The sequence below is a fragment of the Mesitornis unicolor genome, unplaced genomic scaffold (genome assembly GCF_000695765.1).
Source record: "Mesitornis unicolor isolate BGI_N332 unplaced genomic scaffold, ASM69576v1 scaffold28894, whole genome shotgun sequence".
NCBI lineage: Eukaryota > Metazoa > Chordata > Aves > Mesitornithiformes > Mesitornithidae > Mesitornis > Mesitornis unicolor.
The window spans coordinates 1-13,453 of NW_010178521.1; the positions used below are offsets into that span (position 1 = coordinate 1).

General features: G+C 47.0%; 1 protein-coding gene across 1 annotated transcript; it reads left to right on the forward strand.

Annotated features, from left to right (window-relative positions):
- Positions 1-106: 106 nt before the first annotated feature.
- Positions 107-10,460, forward strand: TMCC1 (transmembrane and coiled-coil domain family 1; the record flags this gene model as incomplete). Its single annotated transcript, XM_010182486.1, has 4 exons — positions 107-169; positions 629-1,563; positions 6,538-6,673; positions 9,329-10,460. Coding segments are annotated over 4 exons (1,449 nt in total), but the record flags the coding sequence as incomplete, so codon positions are not given.
- Between the last annotated feature and the right edge of the window lie 2,993 nt (positions 10,461-13,453).

Genomic DNA, 13,453 nt, shown 5'->3' on the forward strand with positions numbered 1-13,453 from the left:
CGGGCACTTCACGCGGGTCGTTTGCGCTGAAGCAGCGTTTGACGGTTTTTGGCTGGAAATGGGGTTTGTCGTGTGAAGCCCAGTGTCTGCCCCCTTCGCCGGGCAGCACCTGCTCGTGAGGCACGGCGGGGCGTGCTTTGCGGGTCGGGAGGCCTCTGCTGCTGCGTCCGTTGGTTTTTGGTAACTCTCGGTATCGCTTGCTTTTGTACAAACGGCTGGAGAGCAGGCAGTAACCTGGGTTTGCTGGATACTTGATCTGTGTGACTTTTGCTCTTTTGCAGTTACCTTCTCTTTTTACTCCCTGGCTGACAGAGCTGCTGGCCTCGTACCAAAACTTCAGAGGACCCAGGCTGCCAGACTTGGGTGTCCTGTCTTGCTTTGCGCTTGAGATTTTGGTTGTTGAGTTGGCATAAGTATGAGGGGGTTTGCTTTTTTCTGAGCTTTCACTAGATGTCTGTAAAAGCACATGAAGCCCAGTTTATTGTTACCGTACCCTGGCCAGCAGAAAAAAGGTGCCTTTTTTCAGAATTGCATCCACTTGTCAAGTTGGTTGGCACACAAAGGGAAAAGTTTCTTATTAGTGAAGCTCATGATTAGCACTTACATTTCTCTATCTCTCCTTGCCTAGATCGAGCGATTGGAAGTCAGCAGCCTAGCGCAGACCTCCAGTGCGGTGGCCTCAAGCACTGATGGCAGTATCAACGCCGACTCAGTTGACGGGACCCCAGACCCTCAGCGTACAAAAGTGGCTATCACCCACCTGCAGCAGAAGATACTGAAGTTGACTGAGCAGATCAAAATCGAACAAACAGCCCGCGATGACAACGTGGCGGAGTACCTGAAACTGGCCAACAATGCAGACAAGCAGCAGAGCGCCCGCATTAAGCAAGTGTTTGAGAAGAAGAATCAAAAGTCAGCCCAGACCATCTTGCAGCTGCAGAAGAAACTAGAGCATTACCATCGAAAGCTGCGAGAGATTGAGCAGAATGGGATCCCTCGGCAGCCGAAGGATGTCTTCAGGGATATGCATCAGGGTTTGAAAGATGTTGGAGCAAGAGTCACTGGCTTCAGCGAGGGAGTAGTAGACAGTGTAAAAGGTGGGCTTTCCAGTTTCTCCCAGGCCACGCATTCGGCAGCAGGAGCTGTGGTTTCCAAACCCCGGGAGATTGCCTCCCTCATAAGGAACAAGTTTGGGAGTGCAGACAACATTGCTAATCTGAAAGACTCCTTAGAAGAAGGCCAGGAAGATGGGACAGGAGGCAAGGCTCTAGGCGTTATTCAGAACTTTCAGTCAAGCCCAAAATATGGCAGTGAAGAGGATTGCTCCAGTGCCACGTCGGGCTCAGTGGGAGCCAACAGCACCACAGGGGGCCCTGTGGGAGCCTCTAGCTCCAAAACAAACACTCTGGATATGCAGAGCTCAGGGTTTGATGCAATACTGCATGAGATTCAAGAAATTAGAGAGACACAGGCAAGACTGGAAGAATCGTTTGAGGACCTAAAGGTTCGCTATCAGAGGGATTACTCATTAATAATGCAGACTTTGCAGGAGGAGCGGTACAGGTATGTAATTTGCACTTTGTTTTACAGCTAACTGCTGTGAGTTGCAGAGCACCAGGGTCCTGGGTAGTGCTGCTCTGTTCCCAGCGGCCTGGTTCAGGTGGGAAGCTCTGTGGTTTTCTCAGGATTTCTCTGCTACAGCTTGATCTTTTGTAAATATTATCTTGCTGCTTATCTCCCCTTCTGTATAAGAAAGGAATAGCAAGGAAAAAAGTTATTTCATAGTATTTTCAAGATAAAAAGTCAAGCCAAAGAGATTTAGAAAGGTGTCCCAAAAGAGCAGGAGTACATTGATGTGGTTACTGTTATCCAGACAGTGCTTTGCCCTGCAAGGATTTGGGCCAAAGCAAGAGATGGGGAACTACATGTGGACAGTTCCTGACCCTGCTTTTGTAATGAGGCTGCCCATGGCCTTGGTCCCCTGGGCCAGGCTGTGGAGCCCAGCAGAGCTGCTGGGGTGGGGGCAGCCATGTGCCCCTTGCTGCCCTGGTTTGCACAGCAGGACACAGAGCTGCCGTGCAGCTCTTCAGACACACTGGTGCCAGGTCACTGGGAAAACATTTGCAAGGGCTTAGCCTGCTGGGGTCCTGCAGAGACAGCAAGCTTTCTGTGTGCTCCACAGAGCTTGGACAGACAAAGACCAGCACCGCTTTCTAATCCCACTCTGCAGCAATCAGTGATTTGACTGACACCGGTGCCCAGCACAGCAACTTTGGTTCCTAGTGCCTCGTTGTCCTGAAGTCGTGTAACGAAGCGATGCGGAGTTTGATCTTCCGCTCCCAGCACAGAGGGGTCCTGTTGTCTGCTGCTGTGTAGGTTGTTGTTTCACACATACAGCAGCAGCCATTCATGGTGCGCTGTATGCAAGCACAGTACAGCTGAAGGAGTGGCCTGAAAGTACAATAGAAGACCTTGGGGACTGGTGGATGTTGTCAGCTAAAGTGACTGGTTATTCCCTGAAACCAGGGTTCTCGTAGGTCCTCACACCAGCCCAGGATGAAGTCGTATCTGTCTCATGCCGTTAACCTTTACTGAGTGCTCCCCTGAGGTGAGCCGAGACCTAACCACTAACTGAGGCAAAAGCTTCTGGGAGAATCTGTATTTGGCTTATAAATGCATGAAAAGAGAGTAATTTAGACCCACCACTAGGAATGATGATGACACTAATTAAAGGTGTGACCTTTGAAGAGGACCAGTTAAACCACACTCCGTGCCCTTGCCTCTGCAGGCTTTTGGAGGTGAGCACATAACTGCATGATCTGGAAGGAGCTCATGGGTTAATTGCAGTGAGATTAATACCTTGTTGTACAAATACAAAGTCTTCTTTGGTAGCTTCTGTATTTTAAAACATCACGAAGATAAAAGCCAACATCGTCCTAAGGACTGGAAGGGGTTGTGTGATGGACTGGAAGGTTACGCGGTGTGTCTGGGGGCACAGAGGCTGCCGCTGCCTTGGTGGAGAGCGCTGGCACGTCTGCTCCCACCAGGAACCCTGGGGTTCCTCAGCCCTCTTCAGAAACGGTGAAAAGATGGGAATGGAGGTTGTGTTTTGAAGCTGGGAGGCTGGGGATTCAGATTAACCATAACTGGATTTTAAAAGCCGTGAGTACCTCATAACTCTGCTCTATTTCTGAGACTGTTTCAAAAACAAGCACTGAGTTCAGTTAGAGTGTAAAAAGAGAAGTATTTTGGAGAAGCCTTTGCTCATAGGGCAACACTGAGTATTTGGGTTGTACCTGGAAGCTGGCACAAAGCTGTGCTGTGACATTTTCTCACCCAGTTTTTGTCCATTTCCTCGTTCCTAGATGTTCTACTTTTACAGGTTCTGATCCTTTTTCCTAGCGTGTACATGGTTTCTGTTTATCAGCCATGGCTCACCTCACAGGTTTTCCATGGCCTCCTCCATCTCCTCCCTTCCCTCCCTCTCCCTGCTTCCAGATCTTGCCCATCAGTCCCCGTAGCTGCCGGTCTGCCAGGGCCAGGGCTTGCTGGTCCAGTCTCTCCAGTTCTAGGGCAGCACGTGCCGGCCCGAGTGCCGTGCCGGGGGCTGAGTCACTGGGGAGGAAGGTTCTGGTGGCGCCTGAGCCGTCACCGCGCTCCTCCCGCAGCCGGAGCGGGTGCTGGCATGGCCCGGGCTTATCTCATCGGCTGGAAGGTGCTGGTTGTTTACTGATACGGGCAGGGACTTTCTGTGCTGTTGAGACTGAAATAAAGGTCCTGCTGAGGATTTTCATTTTGCGTGTCCCTTCAGGAACCTGTCTGTACACGGTGAAATCATGAGCTCACATATTTGGAGCGTGGCCAGTCTGAGGGTTTGGGTTTCTTCCCAAGCCCGGTGTCCATGGAAAGGGCATTTAGGTCTCCCACGCTCCTGTCAGGAGAAATCCTTCAGCCAAAACGCTGGACTCTGGTTACGCAGAAAAGTGGCTGTGCTGGAACCTCTAATCTAGAGGCTAGTAATTTTAAGGAGAAGTTTCACATTTTAGCTAGTGAGAAAATAATTCTTGGACTCCAGTGAGGAATTTTTTTGTACATGAAATAAAATGGGATTTGATAATTCGGGACACTGCCATGTTCACAGACAAAGTCAGGGTCTGCTGCATAGACACTGGCATTTGTATGTTGGAGAGGAAGGTGTGAGTGTACTCCCAACCCTCTTGACGAGTGTCCTGTCCTTTTATTTTTGTAATACCTCTGGGTTAAATGTGAACCATCCTTCAGTAGGAAAACACTGGCTTTGAGCCGTGTAAGTCACGTGAACCCCTCTTAGCTTTTCAAATTTGAACTCCAGTAGAAAACAGCAGGAAAAAAGTCATTTTCTAAATTGTAGATAATGGGATGAGGAGTGGAAAGGAGATGGATGGAGGAAGTGTGATTTCAAAAATAAGTCTGGGTAGGTTGTGGTGGGTTTTTTGTTTGTTTCTTAAATAATCCAGTTCCAGCATTTGCCAAACACGGCAGCTTCTGAATGTGCAGGTGATTCCTGGGTGCAGACTGCGAAGTTCTGGGGCTGAGCAGGGAAATGAGCGGTGGTTCAGGAACAAGCTGGGGGGGCTGGAGCCAACCTTTTTGCTAATCGTGTTACACTGAAACTCTCAACTGTACGGATTTGCAAGATTTCCTTGTGTTTCCTGTAGATTGAAGGGGTTTTGAAGTTACTAAAATACAATTGTTTCTTGTTACAGAGAACAGGATTTAAGCCGCCTGGCAACAGCTGTTTTATGAAGGGCATCTATGTAGGAGGAGGTTAAAAGACATAATCATGATACTTTCAGAAACATTCAAAGTCTCTTTTTCTGTAATAAACCCACTAGAGAATTTTGTAATATATTAACAAACTGAATATATTTCAAGTAATTGATGCTGCCTTGGGGACTTCGAGTGGGTTTAGTTGTGATTTCTTGGTTGTTGACGAGTTGTTTTTTGAGTTGGGTGGGAACAAATGTCAATATTAATTACCTGGGCTCCTTCATTAGCCAGTGTCACATGGCTGTTTCCTCCTTGCACCTCGTCGTTCCTGGGAAACCAGTTCCCTGGTGCATCCCGTGGGGCTGCGCTGCGAGTGGCACCGCTGGGTTGTGCTGCTCTCACTGCTGTCCTCAGCTCAAAGCAATAGTGCTTTGGGAGTGTAAATGGAAATTCTCTTCAGGCTTTTCAATTAAAAACAAAAGCCCTAGACTGCTGTCAGAGGCTACCCTGTGCCTACAGATCCTGAACATTTAGCTTATGAAGCACCAAAAAAACCAAGAAGCAGTCCTCCTTTCAGAACTTGTAATTAAATTCTACATTCTAGACAAATATTATTTACTCATTTTATGCACATGTGTGTGTATAAATTAAATTCAGATGGAGTCAAAGGGGAACCTAAATTAAAGCAAGGAATTATCTCTGTGTTGTTAGAGGTTTTTCAGTTATTAGTACCGAGGGTCAGATGATAAGAGCTGTACAGTGAGCTGTTTCTGCTGTTACGATAAGTAGACTGGAAAATCCCCAGCAGCCACAGTACCTGCACCCACACCTCAGTCACCACCGGTGCTGTCGACGAACCAAGGAGCAGCTGTGGGCAGCGCAGTGAGGGGTGGTGGATGGTGCCCAGCTCCCAGCTGTGGGCTGCGCTCTCTGTGTTTGCCCTGTGGAAGCAGTACAAATACTGCCTGATTATAAAAGGGTATTGAAGCATGAGTCGCTTGTAAATTTGGACTTGAAATTCCTAAAACGAAATGCTATGTACAAATCTAAAGTAACTCTAATGTATTTTAAAAGTGCTAAAATAACACCGTTGGAGCTATCATTGAAGTCAGTTTGAAACTCCCTCAATGAGAAACAGAACTGTATCTCTGAGCATTGTCGTAACTCAGTATTTTGGGCAGTGCTCTTCCTCAGGACTGCTCCCCATCCGTTCACCAGTAGCAAACTGAAAAATAAGCCTGCAGGTTAATGATTCATGCGCCTTCCTTCTAAATAACGTGATAATCTCTGCTAGTTAAGATGAATCATTCGTGACAGATAAAGAAAAAATAAGTCACAGATACCCATGTGATCTCACAGGGGCATTGTGCTCTCTGAGCCATTGGTCACATTTCATTTCTGTGTCGTTTTTACGCCTGTTACCATTCCAAGTGTAGATGAAAATGCTGAAGAGATTATCGTATTAGAAAGGAACTGTTTGGTTTAAAAAAAAGCTTGGGGAATAGCTTACTTGATGCTAACTCTCTTTGATTTCCTGCGTCACTGTACAGTTGTCATTCAACCACTCTGTGTGTTTTTCCCCAGGATAGAAACAGGGTTAATATCACCCTATCTAGTAGAAAGGATTTCCAGTGAGAGCCTTCCGTTGTAATGCGTGTTTTTGTGAGAATTGAGGTAGCCACCCTAGTTCCAGTAAAAAGTCTATGATGTTCATTGCTTGGTGGTTACTGGTGTAATTTTGCTGTCCTCTTCTCATTAAAGCTGCTGTACCATGTGTATCATTTCTAGATGTGAACGACTCGAAGAGCAGCTAAATGACCTGACTGAGCTCCACCAGAATGAGATCCTCAATTTGAAGCAGGAGCTGGCCAGCATGGAGGAGAAAATTGCCTATCAGTCTTACGAGCGAGCCCGGGACATCCAGGTGGGTGACAGAAACAAGGACCCTCAGGTGCTGCCCTCCACCTTCTCTTTCTGTAACTCATTTGCTTCTGAAATACTTCTGTGATTCAGTATTTGGGTTGAATCCTTGTAGCTTTATTGCTAAACTGCACATTGAGGAGTTCTGAAAGGGCTTTGCTCCATCTCCAACCCTCGGGTGTCTCCCGATCACTCTGTGAGGAGGGGCTGTGCCCATGCACCACAGGGCCCATCTGCAAGGGCTGAGTCCAGCAGCCCGTGGCTGTTGGGCAGGGTGGTCTTTGAGGTCCCTTCCAACCCAAACTGTGCTGTGATTCTGTGACCTTCAAGTTAAGTTTAAAATAAATAATTGTCAGTGGACAGCGGTGCCGTGGCCTCCGACAGCGAAGAGGAGGCTCTTCTCTGGGGGATGTTACAATGTTCTGCCACTTGGCCGGGAGCAGTTTTTAAATAAGTTGTAGCAAAGTGGAAGCCTGCGTCCACTCTTTGTACAGAGTTTTGTAGGGTATTGGAAACTGATGGGCTGTGACCAGAATGCATTTTTTACAGTTGTGTTCCCAGTAAACAGACCCTAGGGTGTGTTTCTGTGTCACTAATTTTAGAGCAATGGTCACATATGTCTAAGGAAAAATGGCTTTGTGTATCCACTGCACTGAGTCAGGAAACAGTTCTTTGTTGGTTTTGCCCAAATAAGGAGATACTTTTAAAAGAGAATTTTCTCTCAGTATGTAAAAGACCAAAGCTATGGAAACAGAGGTTATGAGGTTGGAGGGCCTTCCACAGAGCAAAGGACCTGGGAAATTATCTGAGCAGCCACTAAACCTTATAAAGAAAGGCCTATTCAGGAATGGGTCTATTGTCCATTTTAAGTACTTGTTGTGCTCATTTTAGCAGGCATCTCAGTTCTGATCGCTGACGTGAGATGCTTACAGCGTGACAGAGCACTGTAGGTCGAAGTTCTCCTCCTTCCTCCCCCGAGACGCCCCAGGCCGGTGATTTCCTCTGGCGATGGGGCAGGCCGTGCTCTTGGCACGCTGGTAGATCCAGCTGCAAGTCCAGTCAAGTCAACATCCTTCCTGGTTGCTCGCTATTAGAGAGTGCTGATCAGCTTGACCCTGTACTTTCAGGGACCACAACTGAAGAGAAACCCTTGTGTTTCATTGACCTCCATAAGCGTGGAATGACAGAAATGTAACGGGGTGTTTGGCCTGGAGAGAAGGCTCTGGGGAGACCTTAGAGCCAGCCTTCCAGGACCTGAAGGGGCTACAGGAAAGCTGAGGAGGGGCTGTTTACAAGGGATGGAGTGATGGGAAGAAAGGTGATGGTTTTAAACTGGAAGGGGGCAGATTTAGATGAGACATTGGGAAGGAATTCCTCCCTGTGAGGTGGTGAGGCCCTGGCCCAGGTTGCCCAGAGAAGCTGTGGGTGCCCCCTCCCTGGCAGTGCCCAAGGCCAAGTTGGACGGGGCCTGGAGCAGCCTGGGCTGGTGGAGGTGTCCCTGCCCATGGGGGGTTGGACTGGGGGAGCTCTGAGGTCCCTTCCCACCCAAACCACGCTGTGATTCTGTGACCTTTAAGTTAAGGTTAAAATAAATCAGTGGCTGTGGACAGCGGTGCCATGAATAAAGAGAATGCTCTTCCCTGGGAGAATGTTACAATATTCAGGTTTTGTTCTCCTCTCTGATTTAACACAGCAGGAAGAAGTAAGGTTGGAGGCTTAAACTGAAGTGGGGATTTCTCAATAGCTTTTTTAATCTTTGTTTTATGATTCAGTGCTTTCAGTGTAAGCTTGCAAATTGGGACAGACTATTCCTCAGCATTGCTGGGGAAGACAGGTGTTACATTTTCTTGGATGAAAAACTAGTGAAGAGCATTGTCTGATGTTGCAGAGGAACAGTGGCAGAGCTCTGTGGACAAGGCATCTTGGTTCCTGTTTCAGTGATTGGTCTGAGAGAGGCTGCTGCTTCCCACAGACCCCACAATGTTACCTGAAGGTGGCCTGTAGGTCTCAGGCCTTTTGGTCTGAGGAAAGCAACCCTGAGAGAGGATAAATGGAAAAATTCTAACTTTGTATCTCCAAGGGCAGAAAAGTCTCATGGCGTTAATTGCCTGGAAAACCGTGGCCCTTCTCCCTAGCCCACCCACAGCACATCACCAGTGTTGTCTGTAGGTTGGGTTGGTCCACTTGAGGTTCAGCACAGTGAAAAGGTCTGAAAACAATCACGCCCGAGTCAGTGGTGCTTTAAAGATGGTGTTTTGTACAGGAGAGTCTCCTCCTTCCACGTGCTTGTGCTCTGCCTCTTCCTAGAGGCAGTTTCATGAGTTCACGCTTCTTACCTTCACCTGGACATCTCCCTTCCCTGGCCCCTGTGGTGTCACCTGAGGCTGTGCCAGTGCCACAGCTTGCTGCAGTCTGGAGGAGATCCTCCTCCTGTCCCAGCCCTGGTGCTCCTCAGGCCTTTCCCTGAGCTTGTTCAGCTTGCCCAGCAGACAAGAAGTGGCCAAGCCTTTCTTGTTAACGTAGTTTCCTGCAGTATGGTGGCCCACCTCCTGCAGGGCCCGTGCTGTGCGCGAGGCGGGAAGGCGGCTGTGTCCGGCCCGGCGGGTGAGGCCCGAGCCATGGCACGGTGCCACAGCCCCGCGCCGTGTTGTTGCTGCAGGAGGCGCTGGAGGCGTGCCAGACCCGCATCTCCAAGATGGAGCTGCAGCAGCAGCAGCAGCAAGTGGTGCAGCTGGAGGGGCTGGAGAACGCCACGGCCAGGAACCTGCTGGGGAAGTTCATCAACATCCTCCTGGCCGTCATGGCCGTCCTACTCGTCTTCGTCTCCACCGTGGCCAACTGCGTTGTGCCCCTCATGAAGACTCGCAATAGGACGTTCAGCACTTTACTCGTAGTGGTCTTCATTGCCTTTTTGTGGAAGCACTGGGATGCCATCGCCGGCTACTTGGAACGGTTCTTGTCCTCCCCCAGATGATGGCGGCAGGAACAGGCTGCGTCGCCTCCTCCCAGCGCTCCCAGTGAGCAAGCGTGGCAAAGATTAGTCAGCAACTTCTCCGCTGAAGTTTTAAAGTGTCCGAGTGAATTTGTTTACATTTAGAATAACGTTTTTTCTCTGCGAGATGCATTGCAATAGTATTTTTTAGATTTTATTCAAGAACTCTTTTTGGCGAGAATCCTGAATAATTTTTATGTAGCATGGTCTCTTTGGATGCAAATCTTAAGATTCTTTAAAGTGTACAAAAGAAATAAATAAAATTCAGAAATTTGGAGCATACCAATGGGCAATTTAAATTGTGGCTTGAACTACTGTACTAAACCTGTCAGGAAGAGGAGAACGTGGTTAGCTTAAGATGAGCAAAGCTGAATCCGATGGTACCACAGCAAACCTGTAACACTAAACTTTTACTGTGAAGTCTGCTCACATTCCATGTCCAAATGTATGCGCTCAGAGTGGTTTCTTTCCTTAACAAGAGAAAAGCAGCGACGTGTGGATCTCTCCCAGCGCAGCGCCTGGGTTCACCATTCGTGCTAACCTGACTGGCAGTCACTTTCTCTGAGGCTGGTGAACTCTGCTCAGCGTTTGCAGTGGAAGCCTGGTGCCGTACACAGTAACTGCACGGTCGTGCTACAGTATTTTGAAGTAGTCCTTGAAATACCTTTAAGCAGAAGCCCTTGGTCGCACTTTTAAGGTTTTTTTTATATATGTATATTCACAGATTTAAAAAAAATCCAAACAGCATACTTGAAGAGTGTAATACTCAAACTCTCAGTGCTTCCTTATTGTTTCTAATAGGATTTTTTATTATTATTATTATTATGATTATTATTATTATTATTATTGGGGTGGGTTTTTTTTTTTGAAGGGGTTGGGAGGGTCATTACTTTTTTTTTTCCTTTTAAATAAAGAAGTGATGTTTTTAAATGAAGAAATGCGTGAATAATTGTGAGCCGTCCTGTCCTGAAACAGTTTTGAGGAGGGCAGAGAGTAGTTTCTAGTGCCAGCCTGTCTGGAACGCAGCACTATTCATATGCCATTTACCTGTCCTCCTGAGCACACAGATGCAGCATCATGAAAACGTCTTTCTTCTCCACACGTTTTTGTCATGCAGGGCTTCTTTTTCTGTTTCCAGATGTGAAGGAGAGGATGTTTGTATTTCTCATTTCCACGTCATCTCTCACTCCTGGCCTCAGGATAAGAATAAGGATTTCTTTTCATCCCTTCCTAGGGAAAAGACAGGTTCTCTTAAGGAAAGAAATACTGAATCAACAGTCCACTTGAAACAATGATTGTCTCAGAAATATCTCTGATTTAATTTTTAAATAACCCCCTAAAAAGTGAAACCAAAGTTTTCCTCCTGTCAGGCTCTGGTAAGACCATTTGTGTGTCTGTGTTGAGGTCTGTACGCTGTATCTGCGTGGTGTCCCATAGGGAGCATCCTCCTCTTCTGCCATGGAGAGGTGTGTGGTGTAGATGCCTTTCTGAAGCTCTACAGGAAACGTCGGCCTCACATGTAACTCAAGTCCTAGCAGCAACTGTTGTGACTGTTGCCATTGCTGACCTGTGCGACGGGCAGGCTTCGTGTCCAGGGAATTTGCCTTCACCCTGTGCTGGTTTCTAACTGCTGTCCCTTTCGCCGCAACAAAGCTGGGACTCGACTTCCTTCTCCATTAAACCCAAAAAGACTCCAGGATTCTCTTTCAAAACCATTCATGGTGTTTAGTTAGATGTTACTGTTTTCCTTCCAGGCTTAAGTTCCCTCTAGGAACCAAATGTTGCCCAAGTGACCTAAAGCAGTAGAAATCACACAGATATGGAACATGTACATCGTAACGTACATCATATATATAAATATGTATACACACAGGAGCCTCGGCCTTTCTGCTGTGATACAGATTCTGGGTTCTGAGAAGTCCCCTCAAAGGAGGGCAGTGGTGTTGAGGGTCTACGAGCAGAGCACGTTCTTGGCCACCAACCTCTTCCTTCCTTTGGAGGTCCCGTTCTGTCTGTGGCCGCAGCAAACTCAGGTACCGCTCTCGCCAGGATCCCAGCGCACCTCCTCGTCACCATGTGCGCCAATCTGCTCCTCTCCTTAAAACACAAATTGCCAACTGCAACTGGCTCAAGCCAAAAATAACGACGCTTTCCACAGGGCTGCAGACAGAGCAAAGCCTGCAGAAACGTCCCCTCCCTGGGCCGTGCTTCTCACTCCAAGAAACTTGATGCTGTTGACCACCCTCTGGCTGATCCAGGTTACGTGGGTAACCATCATCTTCCCATGACGTGGTTTTTCTCAGAAACAAAGGTGTGAATAACAGTGGGAACTGATTTGGCACATAATTGAAAAGCTTTGTTGCCTTTATTTCTGAAAACTGGCCTTTGCACCTCTCTTTTTCGAAGTTTTGATCACAGTGGAATTGCTGGTAGTAGGTTTTCATGTGGTCAAAGCAGGAAGGAGTTGAAAGCCAATGGATCTGGACACTCAGTGTCACTCATCCGTAGCATTAGAAAGAAGTGTTTGTCCCTCTTCTTCTTTATATCCTCATTTCATTTAGTGTCTGCACTCTGCCATCTTCAGTAAACGTGATCTGCTGGTTTGCCAGAAGGCGCAGGCTCCATAGAAACGTATCACCTCAAAGCCATTTGGTGAAGCCATGCACACGTGGTTCTGGACAATGTCTGTCTGTCTGTCTGTCTCGGCAGTTTCTTCCATTCCAGAAAGTTGTCTGCAGTGATGCCGTGTGTGATGCTGCATCCACTCCTCATATCCTAACACAACTGCCATGTGTTTTGCCTTTTGCATTAGCAGAACGTTTTGGGGTTTTCCTCAAGGTCTGTGATGGTTTCTGATAGCTTCACAATGCCTCTTGTTGGAGATGTGATTTAGCTTTAAAGCTCCCTTTCCTGTCAGTGGTTGTGGTTGCTTTCTTGACGAAGCGTTTCTGGGTTTGCCGTGGATGCGAGTGTGTGTGAGGACCTTCCATTGCCTTCCTTAGGGACGTCAACTTTCCAGTGACCATCTCTGAGTTGCAGAATGTTTCCCAAAACATTTCATATTCAGAGTTGAAACGATCCTGAAATCGCTTGGTTATGTTTGGCACATATCAACTTGGCATATAAAAGGGAAGAATAGAATGGACTGTGTTAGTTCAAAAAGCAGCAGCGCTTCATTGAATTGTATGGTTCAAATGAAGTTCATCTCTTTACCCCCTTTACTTTCTCAATGTAAAGAAGAAAGAAAATCTTGATGCAAAAAAATTTACCGTTTTAAATTTTATAAAGTTGTCTTTATAAAGCCTCATTAGTTTAGTTTAATGATACTCAGCATGCTCACAGCAATTATTTCATTGGTTTATTCCAATCCCATGGGTTATTCGGGACTGATCAGATGAAATGTTGAGTTCTGTACATGTTGCACAGGGACAGAAAAGCCCTGTCTTTCAGCTTTGAAAATACGCATTTTTTAAATTAAAACAGCAGCATTATAACAAAAGAAGCCAAGCTACAAAGTGGTTCAAGATTGGGTAGTTTTGCCAGTTTTTAAGTGAATTCTGAATGTGGCTAAAGAGTTAAAAACCCTGTGTGTCTGTGTTGTGTATGCCAGATGGTATCGTAGTAGGCAATTGACTTAGCTGTAAGTGTGTTTTAAAAGTGTAAAAAAAATAAACAGAAAAACTCACTTGCACGGGTTGAAAAGTACGGAAATGACACTTGTGAACGTAACACTGTAGTTTATAGATCTTAAGCTGCTAATTGTTGAGAGAGATTTACATTTGTCTTGTCTGA